Here is a 22,940-nt window from a genome sequence, read left to right on the forward strand (position 1 = left end):
CTTTGCTTACTTGAGCTGTTCTTCCCATAATATGGACTTGGTCTTTAACAAAATAGGGGGATATACAGAAGTTAGCCCTATCTTCTCACAACACAACTGATTGGCTCAAACGCATTAAGAAGGAAATATATTCTTCAAATTAGAGAAGAAGGGACACCTGTTAACTTAAATGCATTCCAGGTGACTACCTCATGAAGCTGGTTGAGAGAATGCAAAGAGTGTGCATATCTGTCATCAAGACAAAGGGTGTCTATTTGAAGAACCTCAAATATAAAATATATTTTGATTTGTTTAACACTTCTTATGTGATATTTAATAGTTTTGATGTATTCACTATTAATCTACAATGTAGAAAATAGTAAAACTAAAGAAAAGAAAAACCCTTGAATGATTATGTGTTCTACAACTTTTGACCGGTAGTGCACATAATCAAATACATATCTTATAATCAACTATTAAAGACTACCTTCTTACAACCCTGTTCTTCTCATACTTTCCTGTCCTCTTCATACACCCCTGTTCTTCTCATACTATCCTGTCCTCTTCATACACCCCTGTTCTTCTCATACTTTCCTGTCCTCTTCATACACCCCTGTTCTTCTCATACTATCCTGTCCTCTTCATACACCCCTGTTCTTCTCATACTTTCCTGTCCTCTTCATACACCCCTGTTCTTCTCATACTTTCCTGTCCTCTTCATACACCCCTGTTCTTCTCATACTATCCTGTCCTCTTCATACACCCCTGTTCTTCTCATACTATCCTGTCCTCTTCATACACCCCTGTTCTTCTCATACTTTCCTGTCCTCTTCATACACCCCTGTTCTTCTCATACTTTCCTGTCCTCTTCATACACCCCTGTTCTTCTCATACTTTCCTGTCCTCTTCATACACCCCTGTTCTTCTCATACTATCCTGTCCTCTTCATACACCCCTGTTCTTCTCATACTATCCTGTCCTCTTCATACACCCCTGTTCTTCTCATACTTTCCTGTCCTCTTCATACACCCCTGTTCTTCTCATACTTTCCTGTCCTCTTCATACACCCCTGTTCTTCTCATACTTTCCTGTCCTCTTCATACACCCCTGTTCTTCTCATACTTTCCTGTCCTCTTCATACACCCCTGTTCTTCTCATACTTTCCTGTCCTCTTCATACACCCCTGTTATTCTCATACTATCCTGTCCTCTTCATACACCCCTGTTCTTCTCATACTATCCTGTCCTCTTCATACACCCCTGTTCTTCTCATACTACCCTGTCCTCTTCAAACACCCCTGTTATTCTCATACTTTCATGTCCTCTTCATACTTCCCTGTCTTCCTCATACTTCCTGTCCACCATATTTCTATATTGCCGTGTCCCCTGGGTTGGATAGGACTTTGCAAGCTTTTCCACAGACGATGAGGGATATGTCAAGCTTATGAAACGCTATAGCAATAGTACAACACTATAAATCACATCAAATCAAATGTTATTTGTCACATGCGCAGAATACAACAGGTGTAGACCTTACCGTGAAATGCTTAGCTACAATCCCTAAACCAACAATACAGTTCAAGAAATAGAGTTAAGACAATATTTACTAAATAAACAAATGTTTTTTTTTTAAATGCTAATAAAAAAAGTTACAATAAAATAACTATAACGAGGCTATTTACAAGGGGTAATGGTAACAAGCCAATGTGCAGGGGTCCATGTTAGTGTAGGTAATTTGTACACATAGGTTGGGGTAAATTGACTATGTATAGATAATAAACAGCGAGTTGCAGCAGTGTAAAAACAAAGGGGGGAGATCAATGTACATAGTCAGGGTGGCCATTTGATTCATTGTTCAGAAGTCTTATGGCTTAGGGGTAGAAGCTGTTGAGGAGCCTTTTGGTCCTGGACTTGGTGCTTCGGTACAGCTTGCTGTGCGATAGCAGAGAGAACAGTCTATGACTTGGGTGACTGGAGTATTTGACAATATTTTTTGGGCCTTCCTCTGACACTGCTTAGTATATACAGTAAGTCCTGGATGGCAGGAAGCTTGGTCGCAGTGATGTACTGGGCCGTACGCACTACCCTCTGTAGCGCCTTATGTTCAGATGCTGAGCAGTTGCCATACCAGGCGGTGATGCAACCGGTCAGGATGCTCTCGATGGTGGAGCTATAGATCTTATTGAGGATCTGGGTACCCATGCCAAATCTCTTCAGTCTCCTGAGGGGGAAAATATGTTGTCGTGCATTCTTCACGACTGTCTTGGTGTGTTTGGACCATGTTAGTTAATTAGTGATGTGAACACCAAGGAACTTGAAACTCTCGACCCACTCTACCAGAGCCCCATCAATGTTAATGGTGGACTGTTCAGCCCGCCTTTCACTGTAATCCACGATTAGCTCCTTTGTCTTGCTCATACTGAGGGAGAGGTTGTTGTCCAGGCACCACACTGCCAGGTTTCTGACCTCCTCCCTATAGACTGTCTCGTCATTGTTGGTGATCAGGCCTACCACTGTTGTGTCATCAGCAAACTTAATGATGGTGTTGGAGTCGTGTTTGGCCACGCAGCCATGGGTGAACAGGGAGTACAGGAGGTGACTATTATTGGTCCTGATGCCCTGACTGATATTGTTGTGTTGTCTGTCTGTTTATTGATCCTGATGCCCTGACTGATACTGTTGTGTTGTCTGTCTGTTTATTGGTCCTGATACCCTGACTGATACTGTTGTGTTGTCTGTCTGTTTATTGATCCTGATGCCCTGACTGATACTGTTGTGTGGTCTCTGTCTGAGTTCTTATCTTCCTGAGGGAAGGTAGAGAACAGCAAGCAGCAGCTCCACCAACAATAGAAACACTGAACACACACACTCAGTCCAGTTTCGGGTGTGACAGACATGTTTGTGTCAGCTCATTGTCTCTCATCGCCCCGACATTCCATTTACACCTCCGTACGAGCACACACACACACACACACACACACACACACACACACACACACACACACGCACGCACGCACGCACGCACGCACGCACGCACGCGCACACACACACACACACACACACACACACACACACAGACAGACACACAGACACACAAACACACAGACACGCACCTTATCCAGAGATCAGACCAATGCTTTCCACATGATAAAGATCTCCTATTTAACTGTCCCCCTCTATCTTTCTTTCCCATCTCCCTTTGCCCTCCCCTTCTCTCTCTCTCTCTCTCTCTCTGTCTCTCTCAATTCAAACAACTTTATTAGCATGGGAAAAATTGTTTATCGGCAATGTTCGAACAACGTGCAAATAGTATGAAAAGTATGAAAGGAAAACCACGGAGTCAAAGTGCGGAGTTGTGACGACCCTCTGACTCTGTCTGCCAAAACCACCAAGTCATTGTGCGGAGTTGTGACGACCCTCTGACTCTGTCTGCCAAAACCACCAAGTCAATGTGGGGGGTTGTGGCAACACTCCCACTCTGTCTGCCGAAACCACCGAGCTACCCCATTTCTTTCTCTTTGCTCTTGTTTCCTTAATAGGATGTCGGTGGGCACTGGGGAGGGTCATCAGTGAAATAGGACACACCTCGGCTCGGGTTTGTCCCGGGGATAAATACACCTTTCTCTGCGTTGTCTCCCTCTTTGTTATAGGCTACGAGCCGGTTCGTAAACAGGGTACATGTTAGCAGAGGTAATTGAGGTAATGCTGTATGTACGGTGCATTCAGAAAGTATTCAGACCCATTGACTTTTTACATATTTTTATTATGTTACAGCCAAACAATTGATTAAATAGTTTTTTTGTCCTCATCAGTCGACACACAATAACACATAAGGACAACACAAAAATAGGTTTTTAGAGTTTTTTTATGGATTAAAAATAGAAAACTATTACATTTACATACAGTACCTTGCGAAAGTATTCGGCCCCCTTGAACTTTGCGACTTTTTGCCACATTTCAGGCTTCAAACATAAAGATATAAAACTCTATTTTTTTGTGAAGAATCAACAACAAGTGGGACACAATCATGAAGTGGAACGATATTTATTGGATATTTCAAACTTTTTTAACAAATCAAAAACTGAAGAATTGGGCGTGCAAAATTATTCAGCCCCTTTACTTTCAGTGCAGCAAACTCTCCAGAAGTTCAGTGAGGATCTCTGAATGATCCAATGTTGACCTAAATGACTAATGATGATAAATACAATCCACCTGTGTGTAATCAGTCTCCGTATAAATGCACCTGCACTGTGATAGTCTCAGAGGTCCGTTAAAAGCGCAGAGAGCATCATGAAGAACAAGGACCACACCAGGCAGGTCCGAGATACTGTTGTGAAGAAGTTTAAAGCCGGATTTGGATACAAAAAGATTTCCCAAGCTTTAAACATCCCAAGGAGCAATGTGCAAGCGATAATATTGAAATGGAAGGAGTATCAGACCACTGCAAATCTACCAAGACATGGCCGTCCCTCTAAACTTTCAGCTCATACAAGGAGAAGACTGATCAGAGATGTAGCCAAGAGGCCCATGATCACTCTGGATGAACTGCAGAGATCTACAGCTGAGGTGGGAGACTCTGTCCATAGGACAACAATCAGTCGTATATTGCACAAATCTGGCCTTTATGGAAGAGTGGCAAGAAGAAAGCCATTTCTTAAAGATATCCATAAAAAGTGTTGTTTAACGTTTGCCACAAGCCACCTGGGAGACACACCAAACATGTGGAAGAAGGTGCTCTGGTCAGATGAAAGCAAAATTGAACTTTTTGGCAACAATGCAAAATGTTATGTTTGGCGTAAAAGCAACACAGCTCATCACCCTGAACACACCATCCCCACTGTCAAACATGGTGGTGGCAGCATCATGGTTTGGGCCTGCTTTTCTTCAGCAGGGACTGGGAATATGGTTAAAATTGATGGGAAGATGGATGGAGCCAAATACAGGACCATTCTAGAAGAAAACCTGATGGAGTCTGCAAAAGACCTGAGACTGGGACGGAGATTTGTCTTCCAACAAGACAATGATCCAAAACATAAAGCAAAATCTACAATGGAATGGTTCAAAAATAAACATATCCAGGTGTTAGAATGGCCAAGTCAAAGTCCAGACCTGAATCCAATCGAGAATCTGTGGAAAGAACTGAAAACTGCTGTTCACAAATGCTCTCCATCCAACCTCACTGAGCTCGAGCTGTTTTGCAAGGAGGAATGGGAAAAAATGTCAGTCTCTCGATGTGCAAAACTGATAGAGACATACCCCAAGCGACTTACAGCTGTAATCGCAGCAAAAGGTGGCGCTACAAAGTATTAACTGAAGGGGGCTGAATAATTTTGCACGCCCAATTTTTCTGTTTTTGATTTGTTAAAAAAGTTTGAAATATCCAATAAATGTCGTTCCACTTCATGAATAAAGGCATGATTGCGGAGTGCTGTAGAGATGGTTGCCTTCCAGAAGGTTCTCCCATCTCCACAGAGGAACTCTAGAGCTCCGTAAGACTGACCATCGGGTTCTTGGTCACATCCCCCAATTTTTTTTGGTACCCTTCCACAGATCTGTACCTCAACACAATCTTGTCTCAGAGCACTACGGACAATTCCTTCGACCTCATGGCTTGGTTTTTGCTCTGACATGCACTGTCAACTGTGGGACCTTAAATAAATAGGTGTGTGCCTTTACAAATCATGTCCAATCAATTGAATTTACCACAAGTCCACTCAAATCAAGTTGTAGAAACATCTCAAGGATTGTCAATGGAAACAGGATCCAGCTAGCTCAATTTCAAGTCTCATAGCAAAGGGTCTGAACACTTATGTAAATAAGGAATTTCTGTTTTTTATTTCAAATACATTTGCAAAAATTTCTAAAAACCTGTTTTCGCTTTGTCATCATGGGTTATCTTGTGTAAATTGATGACACAAAATATAATTTAACTGATTTTAGAATAAGGCTGTGGAAAAAGTCAAGGGGTCTGAATACTTTCTGAATGCACTGTAGATGTACGCAGGGGTAAAGTGATAATGCATATATAATAAAGCAGCGAGTAGCAGCATAGTAAAAAAGGGGCTCAATGCAAGTAGCCCTGTTAGCCATTCCATGAACTGTTTATCAGTCTAATTGCATGGGATAGAAGCTGTTAAGGAGCATTTAGGACCTAGACCAGGACCGCTTGCCGTACCTTTAGGACCTAGACCAGGACCGCTTGCCGTGTATGACTAGGGTGGCTGGAGTTTTTCACAATTTCTAGGTCCTTCCCCTGACACCGCCTGGTACAGAGGTCCTGGAAGGCAGGAAGCCTGGCCCCAGTGATGTACTGGGCTGTACGCATTACACTCTGTAGCGCATTGCGGTCAGATGCCGAGCAGTTGCCATAACAATTGGTGATCCAACCAGTCATGCTCTCAATGGTGCAGCTGTATAACTTTTTCAGGATATGAGGATCCATGCTAAATGTTTTCAGTCTTCTTAGGGGGAATAGGTTTTGTCGTGCCCCCTTCACAACTATCTTGGTGTTTGTTTGGACCATGATAGTTTGTTATTAATTTGGACGCCAATGAACTTGAAGCTCTTGACCCGCTCCACTACAGAACCGTCGAAGTGAGTGGGGTCATGCTTATCCTGCCCCCTTATCCTGTAGTCCATGATCAGGTTGAATTTACAATGGTGTTTGTGCTCCACTGGTTGCCCTTTTCATGTGGTAACAGGTGAGAAATCTTGCTGCTGTGATGGCACACTGTGGTGTGTTAGATAGATAGATAGATAGATAGATAGATAGATAGATAGATAGATAGATAGATAGATAGATAGATAGATAGATAGATAGATAGATAGATAGATAGATCTCTCTCTCATGGAGGTCAAAGGTTGTGAGTGGCATTGCAGCAGATCTGAGGCTGAAGAGAGGAGGAGCAGCGGAGGGCAAAAGAGAAGAGGAGCCTGTCTGGGCCGAAGAGAGGAGGAGCCTGACAGAGACGAAGAGAGGAGGAGCCTGATAGGGCGGAAGAGAGGAGAAGCAGGGGAGGGCTGAAGAGAGGAGAACCAGGGGACGGCTGAAGAAAAGAGGAACAGGGGAGGGCCGGAGAGAGGAGGAGCAGAGGAGGGCTGAAAAGAGGAGGAGCAGGGGAGGGCCGAAGAGAGGAGGAGCAGGGGAGGGCCGAAGAGAGGAGCAGCAGAAAAGGGCTGAAGAGAGGAGGAGCCTGACAGGCCCGAAGAGAGGAGGAGCAGCGGAAGGCTGAAAAGAGGAGGAGCCTGACAGGCCCGAAGAGAGGAGGAGCCTGACAGGGTCGAAGAGAGGAGGAGCCTGACAGGCCCGAAGAGAGGAGGAGCCTGACAGGGCCGAAGAGAGGAGGAGCCTGACAGGCCCGAAGAGAGGAGGAGCAGTGGAGGGCTGAAGAGAGGAGGAGCCTGACAGGGTCGAAGAGAGGAGGAGCCTGACAGGCCCGAAGAGAGGAGGAGCCTGACAGGGCCGAAGAGAGGAGGAGCCTGACAGTGCCGAAGAGAGGAGGAGCAGTGGAGGCTGAAGAGAAGAGGAGCAGGGGAGGGCTGAGGAGAAGAGGAGCATGGGAGGGCTGAAGAGGAGCAGGGGAGGCTGAAGAGAAGAGGAGCAGGGGAGGCTGAAGAGAAGAGGAGCAGGGGAGGGCTGAAGAGAAGAGGAGCAGGGGAGGGCTGAAGAGAAGAGGAGCAGGGGAGGGCTGAAGAGAAGAGGAGCAGGGGAGGGCTGAAGAGAAGAGGAGCAGGGGAGGGCTGAAGAGAAGAGGAGCAGGGGAGGCTGAAGAGAAGAGGAGCAGGGGAGGCTGAAGAGAAGAGGAGCAGGGGAGGGCTGAAGAGAAGAGGAGCAGGGGAGGCTGAAGAGAAGAGGAGCAGGGGAGGGCTGAAGAGAGGAGGAGCAGGGGAGGGCTGAAGAGAAGAGGAGCAGGGGAGGGCTGAAGAGAAGAGGAGCATGGGAGGGCTGAAGAGAAGAGGAGCAGGGGAGGGCTGAGGAGAAGAGGAGCATGGGAGGGCTGAAGAGAAGAGAAGCAGGGGAGGGCTGAAGAGAAGAGGAGCAGGGGAGGCTGAAGAGAAGAGGAGCAGGGGAGGCTGAAGAGAAGAGGAGCAGGGGAGGCTGAAGAGAAGAGGAGCAGGGGAGGGCTGAGGAGAAGAGGAGCAGGGGAGGGCTGAAGAGAAGAGGAGCAGGGGAGGGCTGAAGAGAAGAGGAGCAGGGGAGGCTGAAGAGAAGAGGAGCAGGGGAGGCTGAAGAGAAGAGGAGCAGGGGAGGGCTGAGGAGAAGAGGAGCAGGGGAGGGCTGAAGAGAAGAGGAGCAGGGGAGGGCTGAAGAGAGGAGGAGCAGGGGAGGCTGAAGAGAAGAGGAGCAGGGGAGGCTGAAGAGAAGAGGAGCAGGGGAGGGCTGAAGAGAAGAGGAGCAGGGGAGGCTGAAGAGAAGAGGAGCAGGGGAGGGCTGAAGAGAGGAGGAGCAGGGGAGGGCTGAAGAGAAGAGGAGCAGGGGAGGGCTGAAGAGAAGAGGAGCATGGGAGGGCTGAAGAGAAGAGGAGCAGGGGAGGGCTGAGGAGAAGAGGAGCATGGGAGGCCTGAAGAGAAGAGGAGCAGGGGAGGGCTGAAGAGAAGAGGAGTAGGGGATGCTGAAGAGAAGAGGAGCAGGGGAGGCTGAAGAGAAGAGGAGCAGGGGAGGGCTGAAGAGAGGAGGAGCAGGGGAGGGCTGAAGAGAAGAGGAGCAGGGGAGGGCTGAAGAGAGGAGGAGCAGGGGAGGGCTGAAGAGAAGAGCAGCAGGGGAGGCTGAAGAGAAGAGGAGCAGGGGAGGGCTGAAGAGAAGAGGAGCAGGGGAGGGCTGAAGAGAGGAGGAGCAGGTGAGGGCTGAAGAGAAGAGGAGCAGGGGAGGGCTGAAGAGAGGAGGAGCAGGGGAGGGCTGAAGAGAAGAGCAGCAGGGGAGGCTGAAGAGAGGAGGAGCAGGGGAGGCTGAAGAGAGGAGGAGCAGGGGAGGCTGAAGAGAGGAGGAGCAGGGGAGGGCTGAAGAGAGGAGGAGCATGGGAGGGCTGAAGAGAAGAGGAGCAGGGGAGGCTGAAGAGAAGAGGAGCAGGGGAGGGCTGAAGAGAAGAGGAGCAGGGGAGGGCTGAAGAGAAGAGGAGCAGGGGAGGCTGAAGAGAAGAGGAGCAGGGGAGGCTGAAGAGAAGAGGAGCAGGGGAGGCTGAAGAGAAGAGGAGCAGGGGAGGGCTGAGGAGAAGAGGAGCAGGGGAGGGCTGAAGAGAAGAGGAGCAGGGGAGGGCTGAAGAGAAGAGGAGCAGGGGAGGCTGAAGAGAAGAGGAGCAGGGGAGGCTGAAGAGAAGAGGAGCAGGGGAGGGCTGAGGAGAAGAGGAGCAGGGGAGGGCTGAAGAGAAGAGGAGCAGGGGAGGGGCTGAAGAGAAGAGGAGCAGGGGAGGGCTGAAGAGAGGAGGAGCAGGGGAGGGCTGAATAGAAGAGCAGCAGGGGAGGCTGAAGAGAAGAGGAGCAGGGGGAGGCTGAAGAGAAGAGGAGCAGGGGAGGCTGAAGAGAAGAGGAGCAGGGGAGGGCTGAAGAGAAGAGGAGCAGGGGAGGCTGAAGAGAAGAGGAGCAGGGGAGGGCTGAAGAGAGGAGGAGCAGGGGAGGGCTGAAGAGAAGAGGAGCAGGGGAGGGCTGAAGAGAAAGAGGAGCATGGGAGGGCTGAAGAGAAGAGGAGCAGGGGAGGGCTGAGGAGAAGAGGAGCATGGGAGGCCTGAAGAGAAGAGGAGCAGGGGAGGGCTGAAGAGAAGAGGAGTAGGGGATGCTGAAGAGAAGAGGAGCAGGGGAGGCTGAAGAGAAGAGGAGCAGGGGAGGGCTGAAGAGAGGAGGAGCAGGGGAGGGCTGAAGAGAAGAGGAGCAGGGGAGGGCTGAAGAGAGGAGGAGCAGGGGAGGGCTGAAGAGAAGAGCAGCAGGGGAGGCTGAAGAGAAGAGGAGCAGGGGAGGGCTGAAGAGAAGAGGAGCAGGGGAGGGCTGAAGAGAGGAGGAGCAGGTGAGGGCTGAAGAGAAGAGGAGCAGGGGAGGGCTGAAGAGAGGAGGAGCAGGGGAGGGCTGAAGAGAAGAGCAGCAGGGGAGGCTGAAGAGAGGAGGAGCAGGGGAGGCTGAAGAGAGGAGGAGCAGGGGAGGCTGAAGAGAGGAGGAGCAGGGGAGGGCTGAAGAGAGGAGGAGCATGGGAGGGCTGAAGAGAAGAGGAGCAGGGGAGGCTGAAGAGAAGAGGAGCAGGGGAGGGCTGAAGAGAGGAGGAGCAGGGGAGGGCTGAAGAGAAGAGCAGCAGGGGAGGCTGAAGAGAAGAGGAGCAGGGGAGGGCTGAAGAGAAGAGGAGCAGGGGAGGGCTGAAGAGAGGAGGAGCAGGTGAGGGCTGAAGAGAAGAGGAGCAGGGGAGGGCTGAAGAGAGGAGGAGCAGGGGAGGGCTGAAGAGAAGAGCAGCAGGGGAGGCTGAAGAGAGGAGGAGCAGGGGAGGCTGAAGAGAGGAGGAGCAGGGGAGGCTGAAGAGAGGAGGAGCAGGGGAGGGCTGAAGAGAGGAGGAGCATGGGAGGGCTGAAGAGAAGAGGAGCAGGGGAGGGCTGAAGAGAGGAGGAGCAGGGGAGGGCTGAATAGAAGAGCAGCAGGGGAGGCTGAAGAGAAGAGGAGCAGGGGAGGCTGAAGAGAAGAGGAGCAGGGGAGGCTGAAGAGAAGAGGAGCAGGGGAGGGCTGAAGAGAAGAGGAGCAGGGGAGGCTGAAGAGAAGAGGAGCAGGGGAGGGCTGAAGAGAGGAGGAGCAGGGGAGGGCTGAAGAGAAGAGGAGCAGGGGAGGGCTGAAGAGAAGAGGAGCATGGGAGGGCTGAAGAGAAGAGGAGCAGGGGAGGGCTGAGGAGAAGAGGAGCATGGGAGGCCTGAAGAGAAGAGGAGCAGGGGAGGGCTGAAGAGAAGAGGAGTAGGGGATGCTGAAGAGAAGAGGAGCAGGGGAGGCTGAAGAGAAGAGGAGCAGGGGAGGGCTGAAGAGAGGAGGAGCAGGGGAGGGCTGAAGAGAAGAGGAGCAGGGGAGGGCTGAAGAGAGGAGGAGCAGGGGAGGGCTGAAGAGAAGAGCAGCAGGGGAGGCTGAAGAGAAGAGGAGCAGGGGAGGGCTGAAGAGAAGAGGAGCAGGGGAGGGCTGAAGAGAGGAGGAGCAGGTGAGGGCTGAAGAGAAGAGGAGCAGGGGAGGGCTGAAGAGAGGAGGAGCAGGGGAGGGCTGAAGAGAAGAGCAGCAGGGGAGGCTGAAGAGAGGAGGAGCAGGGGAGGCTGAAGAGAGGAGGAGCAGGGGAGGCTGAAGAGAGGAGGAGCAGGGGAGGGCTGAAGAGAGGAGGAGCATGGGAGGGCTGAAGAGAAGAGGAGCAGGGGAGGCTGAAGAGAAGAGGAGCAGGGGAGGGCTGAAGAGAGGAGGAGCAGGGGAGGGCTGAAGAGAAGAGCAGCAGGGGAGGCTGAAGAGAAGAGGAGCAGGGGAGGGCTGAAGAGAAGAGGAGCAGGGGAGGGCTGAAGAGAGGAGGAGCAGGTGAGGGCTGAAGAGAAGAGGAGCAGGGGAGGGCTGAAGAGAGGAGGAGCAGGGGAGGGCTGAAGAGAAGAGCAGCAGGGGAGGCTGAAGAGAGGAGGAGCAGGGGAGGCTGAAGAGAGGAGGAGCAGGGGAGGCTGAAGAGAGGAGGAGCAGGGGAGGGCTGAAGAGAGGAGGAGCATGGGAGGGCTGAAGAGAAGAGGAGCAGGGGAGGCTGAAGAGAAGAGGAGCAGGGGAGGGCTGAAGAGAAGAGGAGCAGGGGAGGGCTGAAGAGAAGAGGAGCAGGGGAGGGCTGAAGAGAAGAGGAGCAGGGGAGGGCTGAAGAGAAGAGGAGCAGGGGAGGCTGAAGAGAAGAGGAGCAGGGGAGGGCTGAAGAGAAGAGGAGCAGGGGAGGGCTGAAGAGAGGAGGAGCCTGACAGTGCCGAAGAGAGGAGGAGCAGGGGAAGGCTGAAGAGAAGAGCAGCAGGGGAGGCTGAAGAGAAGAGGAGCAGGGGAGGCTGAAGAGAAGAGGAGCAGGGGAGGCTGAAGAGAAGAGGAGCAGGGGAGGGCTGAAGAGAAGAGGAGCAGGGGAGGCTGAAGAGAAGAGGAGCAGGGGAGGGCTGAAGAGAGGAGGAGCAGGGGAGGGCTGAAGAGAAGAGGAGCATGGGAGGGCTGAAGAGAAGAGGAGCATGGGAGGGCTGAAGAGAAGAGGAGCAGGGGAGGGCTGAGGAGAAGAGGAGAGCATGGGAGGCCTGAAGAGAAGAGGAGCAGTGGAGGGCTGAAGAGAAGAGGAGTAGGGGAGGCTGAAGAGAAGAGGAGCAGGGGAGGGCTGAAGAGAGGAGGAGCAGGGGAGGGCTGAAGAGAAGAGGAGCAGGGGAGGGCTGAAGAGAGGAGGAGCAGGGGAGGGCTGAAGAGAAGAGCAGCAGGGGAGGCTGAAGAGAAGAGGAGCAGGGGAGGGCTGAAGAGAAGAGGAGCAGGGGAGGGCTGAAGAGAGGAGGAGCAGGTGAGGGCTGAAGAGAAGAGGAGCAGGGGAGGGCTGAAGAGAGGAGGAGCAGGGGAGGGCTGAAGAGAAGAGCAGCAGGGGAGGCTGAAGAGAGGAGGAGCAGGGGAGGCTGAAGAGAGGAGGAGCAGGGGAGGCTGAAGAGAGGAGGAGCAGGGGAGGGCTGAAGAGAGGAGGAGCATGGGAGGGCTGAAGAGAAGAGGAGCAGGGGAGGCTGAAGAGAAGAGGAGCAGGGGAGGGCTGAAGAGAAGAGGAGCAGGGGAGGGCTGAAGAGAAGAGGAGCAGGGGAGGGCTGAAGAGAAGAGGAGCAGGGGAGGGCTGAAGAGAAGAGGAGCAGGGGAGGCTGAAGAGAAGAGGAGCAGGGGAGGGCTGAAGAGAAGAGGAGCAGGGGAGGGCTGAAGAGAGGAGGAGCCTGACAGTGCCGAAGAGAGGAGGAGCAGGGGAAGGCTGAAGAGAAGAGGAGCAGGGGAGTCCTGAAGAGAATAGGAGCAGGGGAGGGCTGAAGAGAAGAGGAGCAGGGGAGGCTGAAGAGAAGAGGAGCAGGGGAGGGCTGAAGAGAAGAGGAGCAGGGGAGGGCTGAAGAGAAGAGGAGCAGGGGAGGCTGAAGAGAAGAGGAGCAGGGGAGGGCTGAAGAGAAGAGGAGCAGGGGAGGCTGAAGAGAAGAGGAGCAGGGGAGGGCTGAAGAGAAGAGGAGCAGGGGAGGGCTGAAGAAAAGAGGAGCAGGGGAGGGCTGAAGAGAGGAGGAGCAGGGGAGGCTGAAGAGAGGAGGAGCAGGGGAGGCTGAAGAGAGGAGGAGCAGGGGAGGGCTGAAGAGAAGAGCAGCAGGGGAGGCTGAAGAGAGGAGGAGCAGGGGAGGCTGAAGAGAGGAGGAGCAGGGGAGGCTGAAGAGAGGAGGAGAAGAGAAGAGGAGCAGGGGAGGGCTGAAGAGAAGAGGAGCAGGGGAGGGCTGAAGAGAAGAGGAGCAGGGGAGGGCTGAAGAGAAGAGGAGCAGGGGAGGGCTGAAGAGAAGAGGAGCAGGGGAGGACTGAAGAGAAGAGGAGCAGGGGAGGGCTGAAGAGAAGAGGTGCAGGGGAGGGCTGAAGAGAAGAGGTGCAGGGGAGGGCTGAGGAGTATTTTATGTATCTTCTCTCTTTACCTGTACTTCTTACTGGCTACACCTCACCTGTACTTCAGTAAAGAAGTGTGTGAGCTTGGTGCCATTTTGGATCTATAGAGGTAATTACAGTATATAGTGGCAGCACTCACCTGTACTCCTGTGAGAAGCGTGTGAGCTCAGTGCCATTGTGGATCTATAGAGGTAATTACAGTATATAGTGGCAGCACTCACCTGTACTCCTGTGAGAAACGTGTGAGCTCAGTGCCATTGTGGATCCATTTGAACTCCAGGGGCCAGCTCCCCTCAGCCATACACGTCAACACCAGCCTATTACGCTCCAGGTGCAACTGGCTCCGCACCGGTTCCGTCTTAAAGTAGGGTGGCACGTCATCTGGAGATGGGGACGGGAGAAAGAGAGAAACAGAGTCACACATGGAGGAAACTCACAGGTTCACAGGTGATCAATTAACAGCATCAGAAGAACAGAAAGAGAAGCAAACCTTGGTGATCATACAGTGACTGTATGGGGAGAAACGTTCAGTGTAGTTGTGTGACAGCAGGGACATGCCTGTGTGTCACCCAAGAGAATATGGACATGTTCCACTGCTCTCGCTCTCTAATCTGACTAGTAACAGTGGGCTACAGTCTGCTGACTAGTAACAGTAGGCCACAGTCTGCTGACTAGTAACAGTGGGCCACAATCTGCTGACTAGTAACAGTGGGCCACAGTCTGCTGACTAGTAACAATGGGCTACAGTCTGCTGACTAGTAACAGTGGGCCACAGTCTGCTGACTAGTAACAGTGGGCTACAGTCTGCTGACTAGTAACAGTGGGCTACAGTCTGCTGACTAGTAACAGAGGGCCAGAGTCTGCTGACTAGTAACAGTGGGCTACAGTCTGCTGACTAGTAACAGTGGGCTACAGTCTGCTGACTAGTAACAGTGGGCTACAGTCTGCTGACTAGTAACAGTAGGCCACAGTCTGCTGACTAGTAACAGTGGGCCACAATCTGCTGACTAGTAACAGTGGGCCACAGTCTGCTGACTAGTAACAGTGGGCCACAGTCTGCTGAGTAGTAACAGTGGGCCACAGTCTGCTGACTAGTAACAGAGGGCCACAGTCTGCTGACTAGTAACAGTGGGCCACAGTCTGCTGACTAGTAACAGTGGGCCACAGTCTGCTGACTAGTAACAGTGGGCCACAATCTGCTGACTAGTATCAGAGGGCCACAGTCTCCTGACTAGTAACAGTGGGCCACAGTCTGCTGACTAGTAACAGTGGGCTACAGTCTGCTGACTAGTAACAGTAGGCCACAGTCTGCTGACTAGTAACAGTGAGCCACAATCTGCTGACTAGTAACAGTGGGCCAAAGTCTGCTGACTAGTAACAGTGGGCCACAATCTGCTGACTAGTAACAGTGGGCCAAAGTCTGCTGACTAGTAACAGTGGGCCACAGTCTGCTGACTAGTAACAGTGGGCCACAGTCTGCTGACTAGTAACAGAGGGCTACAGTCTGCTGATTAGTAACAGTGGGCTACAGTCTGCTGACTAGTAACAGTGGGCCACAGTCTGCTGACTAGTAACAGTGGGCTACAGTCTGCTGACTAGTAACAGTGGGCCACAGTCTGCTGACTAGTAACAGTGGGCCACAGTCTGCTGACTAGTAACAGAGGGCCAAAGTCTGCTGACTAGTAACAGTGGGCCACAGTCTGCTGACTAGTAACAGTGGGCCACAGTCTGCTGACTAGTAACAGTGGGCCACAATCTGCTGACTAGTATCAGAGGGCCACAGTCTCCTGACTAGTAACAGTGGGCCACAGTCTGCTGACTAGTAACAGTGGGCTACAGTCTGCTGACTAGTAACAGTAGGCCACAGTCTGCTGACTAGTAACAGTGGGCCACAATCTGCTGACTAGTAACAGTGGGCCACAATCTGCTGACTAGTAACAGTGGGCCACAGTCTGCTGACTAGTAACAGAGGGCCAAAGTCTGCTGACTAGTAACAGTGGGCCACAGTCTGCTGACTAGTAACAGAGGGCCAAAGTTTGCTGACTAGTAACAGAGGGCCACAGTCTGCTGACTAGTAACAGAGGGCCAAAGTTTGCTGACTAGTAACAGTGGGCCACAGTCTGCTGACTAGTAACAGAGGGCCATAATCTGCTGACTAGTAACAGTGGGCCACAGTCTGCTGACTAGTAACAGAGGGCCACAGTCTGCTGACTAGTAACAGTGGGCCACAGTCTGCTGACTAGTAACAGAGGGCCAAAGTCTGCTGACTAGTAACAGTGGGCCACAGTCTGCTGACTAGTAACAGAGGGCCAAAGTTTGCTGACTAGTAACAGTGGGCCACAGTCTGCTGACTAGTAACAGAGGGCCAAAGTTTGCTGACTAGTAACAGTGGGCCACAGTCTGCTGACTAGTAACAGAGGGCCACAATCTGCTGACTAGTAACAGTGGGCTACAGTCTGCTGACTAGTAACAGTGGGCCAAAGTTTGCTGACTAGTAATAGTGGGCCACAGTCTGCTGACTAGTAACAGAGGGCCACAGTCTGCTGACTAGTAACAGTGGGCCACAGTCTGCTGATTAGTAACAGTGGGCTACAGTCTGCTGACTAGTAACAGTGGGCTACAGTCTGCTGACTAGTAATAGTGGGCCACAGTCTGCTGACTAGTAACAGTGGGCTACAGTCTGCTGACTAGTAACAGTGGGCCACAGTCTGCTGACTAGTAACAGTAGGCCACAGTCTGCTGACTAGTAACAGTAGGCCACAGTCTGCTGACTAGTAACAGTAGGCCACAGTCTGCTGACTAGTAACAGTGGGCCACAATCTGCTGACTAGTAACAGTGGGCTACAGTCTGCTGACTAGTAACAGTGGGCCACAGTCTGCTGACTAGTAACAGTAGGCCACAGTCTGCTGACTAGTAACAGTGGGCCACAGTCTGCTGACTAGTAACAGTGGGCCACAATCTGCTGACCAAAATTATAATTTGTGGCTGGGGAATCCAATGGTAAAGTGAAGAAATTAGTAGCACTGTGTGAGGTAAATACACAGAAAACCAGTAGCTGCCTGCCACACACACACACACACACACACACACACACACACACACACACACACACACACACACACACACACGCACGCACACCTCCATCAAATAAGCTCCAATCCACCTCACTGTCATACTCCCTTGTGGTTCTGATAGCTCACTCTTGATAGATGGTACTACAATTAAGACCTTGTGCTTGCTGATCATTGTAAATATAGACAAATTTAATTGGATGGATGGATTATATAATTTTCTAATGATCTAATAATCAATAATTGAAATTAAACTGTCAAAATGATCTATTGGCTTGGTATTTTGTACTCCTATTTTGGCTCCACCAATCCAACGTAGGTAGGTTAGCAAGACAGATAAAAGAAAGGGGGAAGATGGAGAGAACATAAAGACATCCAGTCTATAAACAGAGAAGACTGGTAGGCAGGATGATGTGGGTAGGACGAGGCTTGTATAGAGGGTTTCACAGCCTCCTTAGTGTGGTTAAAGAAGGGGAAAGGAACTACACATAGAAGACCCACGCCGAGACAACGTACATCCAGACTACAGCACCACATCCACACCCCCACCCCAAACAATAACCCCCCCCCCCCCCCCCCCTCACTTGTTAGTGAACACACACACATATTACAGTTTATATAGGTAGAGCTCAGAAAGACTCATTTTGGAAATGGAACAAGGAAGATGGGTTCGTGGAGGGAGAAGGGTGGCAGGGAGAGGGCGGATGCGTGGAGGAAGACAAAGAAGACAAAGAGCTGTTATTTCAGATGAAATAAGGGCTACACTTATAGACCATGTCGTGAACCATGGTCTCTCATTGAGAGAGGCAGGGTTGAGGGTGCAACCCAATCTGCAAAGATCCACAGTGGCATCTGTAATGCGAATTTTCCATCATGCAAACAGGTGAGAGTTACATCCTTACAGTAAATGAAAACATTACAGGAATCTATTTTGTATTGCAATTATAGAATATTTACACAGATATATATTACAGTAAGTTTGACTGTAAAATATATTTTTACAACAGGACCCAAAGGCTGCCCCCAACATGGGGGAAGAGGATAAATATTTTCAGATGCGCAGGAAAATGCTATTGTTGACAAGGTTGTTGTCAACAATGCAATAAAACTGCAGGAGATTCAAGATAGAGTGCTGGCTGATAATGATATATTTGAAAATGTTAATTCTGTCAGCACAACAACTATTGCTCGAGTCCTAAAGAAACACCAAGTTACAATGAAACAGTTATACACTGAACCGTTCGAGAGAAACAGTGAACGGGTAAAAGAGCAAAGATACCAATATGTCCAGGTAAGACGTCTGAGGTTACGTACACAGCTATACAAAATATTTACAGTCAAAAAAAACACTAGCATTTCTACAGTAAAACTGTGCACTTTACTGTTTTTCAGAGAGTAATGGAGGTGGAAGCACTGGAAAGACCACATTCATTTGTATTTATCGATGAAGCTGGATTTAACCTTGCCAAAACACGGCGCAGAGGAAGGAATGTTATAGGTCAAAGGGCCACTGTGGAGGTTCCAGGCCAAAGGGGGGGAAATATCACCATGTGTGCTGCAATGGCCAATGATGGTTTGCTTCTCAACACACCACTCATTGGCCCATACAACACAGACAGGCTTATAGCTTTCCTAGAACAGCTCTATGCTCAGCTAGTGCCAGCAGAACAGGGGGAGCCAGTAAGAAACCCCCAAGTTGTTGTCATAGTTTGTGATAACGTTGCTTTTCACCACTCTGCAGCTGTCACAGATTGGTTTGCAGCACATCACAGATTTATGGTTTTGTACCTTTCTGCATATTCACCCTTCCTCAACCCAATAGAGGAGTTTTTCTCTGCCTGGAGGTGGAAAGTGTTTGGTCACCACCCACATGACCAAATGTTTATTTTGGAAGCCATGGGTGCCCGGTCTGAGGACACAAGTCCAGAGGACTGCCAGGGATGGATAAGGCACTCCAGAAGGTTCTTCCCCAGGTGCATGGCAAGAGAAAACATTAGATGTGATGTTGAAGAAAACCTGTGGCCTGATGCTAGAGAGAGGCAGGATTAGCCCCTCAATTATTTGTTCGAATTACAGTATGTACTTTTAGTTTCTACCTTTTTTTTCTCATTACTGTAATTCCTATTGAAGCAAACTGCTCATTTTCATTTACCTTAAAGAATTGTTATGTTCTAAAAATGTTAATAAATCATGTGAAAGAATGTCACTCTTTTCTTTGAAGAAAATATGACTTTGTATGAAGTCACTGAAATGGTTCAAACTGTAAAGATGAAAAGTTAGTATTTTCTGTATTGGTGATGCTAGTGTTTTTACTCTCAGTGTGTTCTGAGTGACAGTGTGTGTTATCTCAGTGAGGGTTGTGCATAGTGTTTGGCTGCACTGAGCGTGTTTTGAGCCATGTGTTCAGAGTTGTGTTGCTTGGAATGAGTTTTGCAGGTGATGTGAACTGTTTAGCTCAGGTGACTGTTGGTAGTGCAGACTGTAGTTAGAGTTTTGCACATGTGACTCCAGTTGTGCCCACTGTCATTTAGCAATCGAAAAAAACTGTAATGGTGCTACGATGCTCTGAGATACGTACTTTTAATTTGCGCTTTGTTTTACCTACATCATTTTTACCACAAGGACAAGTTATAAGATAAATAACTGCCTTCGTGGAGCACGTAATAACACCTTTGAATGGGATCGATTTCCCTGTTTGTGGGTGTTTGAAGGATCTACATTCATAAGTGCCATTGCATTGAGCACAGCCATTACATTTGTAATTTCCATCCAGTAGGGGCACAAATAGACATAGTTCAGGAATATCTTGGGGTGGTAAATCAGAGTGTACCAATTGGTCTCTGAGATTTCTGCCCCGCGGGAATACGACCAAGGGAAGGTCCGAAAACACATTACCGAGACTATCATCGGATTTTAGAATGTGCCAATATTTGTGAACAATTCCCTTAATTTGTTCAGAACACTTTGAATAGCTGGTAGTTAGAACACAATGGATGGAAATTACAAATGTAATGGCTGTGCTCAATGCAATGGCACTTATAAATATCCCATGACCTTGAAAAAGGTCATGTCTCGTTTTGTTTAGAATTTTCTCAATGGCAATATTAATCTGATCATTCTTGTAGCCCCTCTCCCTGAACTTTCTTTGCGTCTCAGCCATATTTCTGTCGAAATCTGATCAAAATTCTTTTGATTCGACAGAATTGGCTGTAGGGCAAACTATTTTTCAAGGGAAGTTGGTGACAACTATCAGCCCTCAACAAACTGTTACGATCAGTAGGCTTCCTGTAAAGATCAGTGTATAGAAGATTAGTTTCATACAAGATCAGAAGATCAAGAAAACTGATTTGACGTGTATCAGATTGCATAGTAAATCTCAGACGCTCAGAACAGGAGTTAAGAAAAGCATGGAACGCCTGGAGCTGTTTTGGAACAAAAATATCATCAATATACCGTTTCCAAATAATGATGTGAGGCAAGAAAACATTTTTGAGAGGATTGAAAATAGACTGTTTCCCCATGTAACCCACATACAAATTAGCATAGTTAGGAGCCATGGGGGATCCCATAGCAGTACCTTTCGTCTGAATAAAGAAATAATTTAGAAACATGAAATAGTGATGCGTGAGTACTATTTCAGCCAATGTTATAATGCATGCACTGGAAGGTAGTTCATTAGGGTCACGTTGCAGAAGAAAATGTTCCATAGGACTCAGGGGGTATGCTAATTTGGTATAGTGCAGACCTAACTCACTCGATTAACCTTCCTGTTGTGTTCGTTTCATGTTAATTCATTCTGTGTTCCCTGTCCAAAATGACCGCCCCATTACAGCTGATAAAAATCCATAATAATACATATATTATCACCTAATGTGTGTTAGATCTTTTTATCAACTTAAGTTCTTGTGAATATTACAAGTGTTGATCTTCTATTTGCTATTTATGGCCTGTAGGCCTCATAACTAATTTTTGATTAAAGAAAAAATAATTGTTATTTTCACTATAACAAATAGTCAGATGAAACATATTGTGCTTTTATCACAAACTACTTTACGTCAAAGATTATCAAGAACTCTCTCCTCCTCACCAGTGTCATGATCATAGATATGATCAAGAGCCTTATATACAGTATATAATTTGGTCATTGTGCTGCCACAGAAAGAATTGTGAGCAAGGCCTCAAAAAAGCTTTATATACCAGAGCTGAGAGAAAAGTTCTGTATATTATTGAAACAATGTTGCGATTGTAAGTGAGAATGCCAACAGGTGTGGTTCCCGTGGGGGAACGATTCTATTGGAGAAAGGTTCCCGTGGGGGTTGCCATGGAAGCCAAGAAGGGGAGTGAGGTTTGTGTGTGTGTGTGTGTGTGTGTGTGCACTCAAACACACATGCATGTGGGGGTCTGGGAGAAGAAGTGTGTCCATCTGATGAATGGGCAAGTTCCTGAACTCTATTTTATACACTAATTGTAGTCTCACCCATTCATTTCTAATGAACCCATTCATCAATAACCGGGAACACCACAGGTGTAATAAAGTTAAATAAAACACCCAAAATGTAATGAAAATCATCAAAATGTATTTCAGATGCCTTGTGTGGACAGTCATGGAACCTTATGACAATCAGATTAAATGAACTACATTTTTCAGAGAGAGAACTTGTAACTCAGTCCAATTTGACCGGAACACAGCAGGAGGCTTAAATTAATCAAAACAGGAACATTTTACATTTGGATAGAAATTCAAAAGGAAATGATCTCAACAGAGGAAAATGTCATCCTGAGTGCTACCTATATACCCCCACGAGAATTCCCATACTCCATCATGGAGGGGGAAATCACTCATTTCCAGGTCCAGGGACATGTACTTGTCTGTGGTGACCTAAATGCCAGAACACAGGGACAAACAGCTACCTGGAGGTGACAGCATTCCCTCCCCCATATTTTTTTGTTTGTTATTTTCAATGACAGCCTAGGAACAGTGGGTTAACTGCCTTGTTAAGGGGCAGAATGATAGATTTTATATTGTCAGGTCAGGGATTCGTACTTGCAAACTTTCGATTACAAGTCCAACACTCCACTAGGCTACCCTGCCACCCTATGCACAACTATGACCACATAACCAACAAAAACATGTCACAACTCCTGCAGCTCTGTTGTACGCTGGGCATGTACATAGTCAATGGTAGGCTTCGAGGGGACTCCTAAGGTAGGTACATATATAGCTGATCAAGAGATCAGTACGGTACATATATAGCTGATCAAGAGATCAGTACGGTAGTACTGCAGACTACTTTATTATTGACCTCAACCCAGAGTTTCTCAGAGCGTTCAAAGTCAGCCCAAATCACAGCAAAATCACAGTCTACCTGAACAGAGCAATAATCAATCATGAGTCAGCAAATAATAATATTAATAAATGCTATAGAAGGTAGGAAAGTAGTGTGGAAACCATCCAAAAAACAGTTAGGCAACAACAAATTCAATCCCTTTTAGACAACTTCCTGAACAAAACGTTCCACTGTAATAGTGAAGGTGTAAAAATGGTAGTAGAAAACCTAAACAGTATTCAACCTTTCAGCTTCCCTATCAAATCTAAAAAAATATATAAAAAAATTAAAGAAAATTAACAACAATGACAATGGATTGATGAAGAATTCAAAAACCTATTAAAGAAATTGAGAAACTTATCCAACCAAAAACATAGAGACCCAGAAAAGTTGAGCCTACGCCTTCACTATGGTTAATCACTAAAACAATACAGAAATACACTATGGAAAAAGAAGGAATAGCATGATGAAATCCGCTCGATGTTATTAAAAAATTCATAGACTCTAACCACCATAGACTCTAAAAACACTCAACAACACAAAGAGTTTTCTATGCAAAATGGAGAAGTATGGGTAAACCACTTCTCCAATATTTTTGGCGCTTCAACAAAGAACAAACAGCAAAAACATATACATGATCAAATACAAATGTTAGAATGAACAATTGAAGACCACCAGAACCAACTGGATCCCCCAATTACATTGAATGAAGTACAGGACAACATACAAACCCTCCAACCCAAAAAGGCATGTGGTGTTGATGGTATCCTCAATGAAATGATAAAATATACAGACGATGAATTCTAATTGGCTATACTAAAACTATTTAACATCATCCTTAGCTCTGGCCTCTTCCCCAATATTTGGAACAAAGGACTAATCACCCCAATCCACAAAAGTGGAGACAAATTTGATCCCAATAACTACAGTGGGACACGCGTCAACAGTAACCTTGGGGAAATCCTCTGCATTA

At 48.3% G+C, this 22,940-nt stretch overlaps 1 protein-coding gene across 5 annotated transcripts in view; it reads right to left on the reverse strand.

Moving 5' to 3' along the window:
• The window catches only part of LOC109898960 (protein sidekick-2), a 651,349-nt gene that overhangs the window by 201,644 nt on the left and 426,765 nt on the right, over nucleotides 1-22,940 (reverse strand). For all 5 annotated transcript variants that reach the window (XM_031835235.1, XM_031835233.1, XM_031835236.1 and 2 more), the window contains exon 2: nucleotides 13,790-13,949. In XM_031835235.1, the coding sequence (XP_031691095.1) occupies nucleotides 13,790-13,949 (160 nt within the window). The remainder of the gene's footprint in view (nucleotides 1-13,789; nucleotides 13,950-22,940) is intronic.

Source organism: Oncorhynchus kisutch, linkage group LG11 (assembly GCF_002021735.2).
Source record: "Oncorhynchus kisutch isolate 150728-3 linkage group LG11, Okis_V2, whole genome shotgun sequence".
Classification (NCBI taxonomy): Eukaryota; Metazoa; Chordata; class Actinopteri; order Salmoniformes; family Salmonidae; genus Oncorhynchus; species Oncorhynchus kisutch.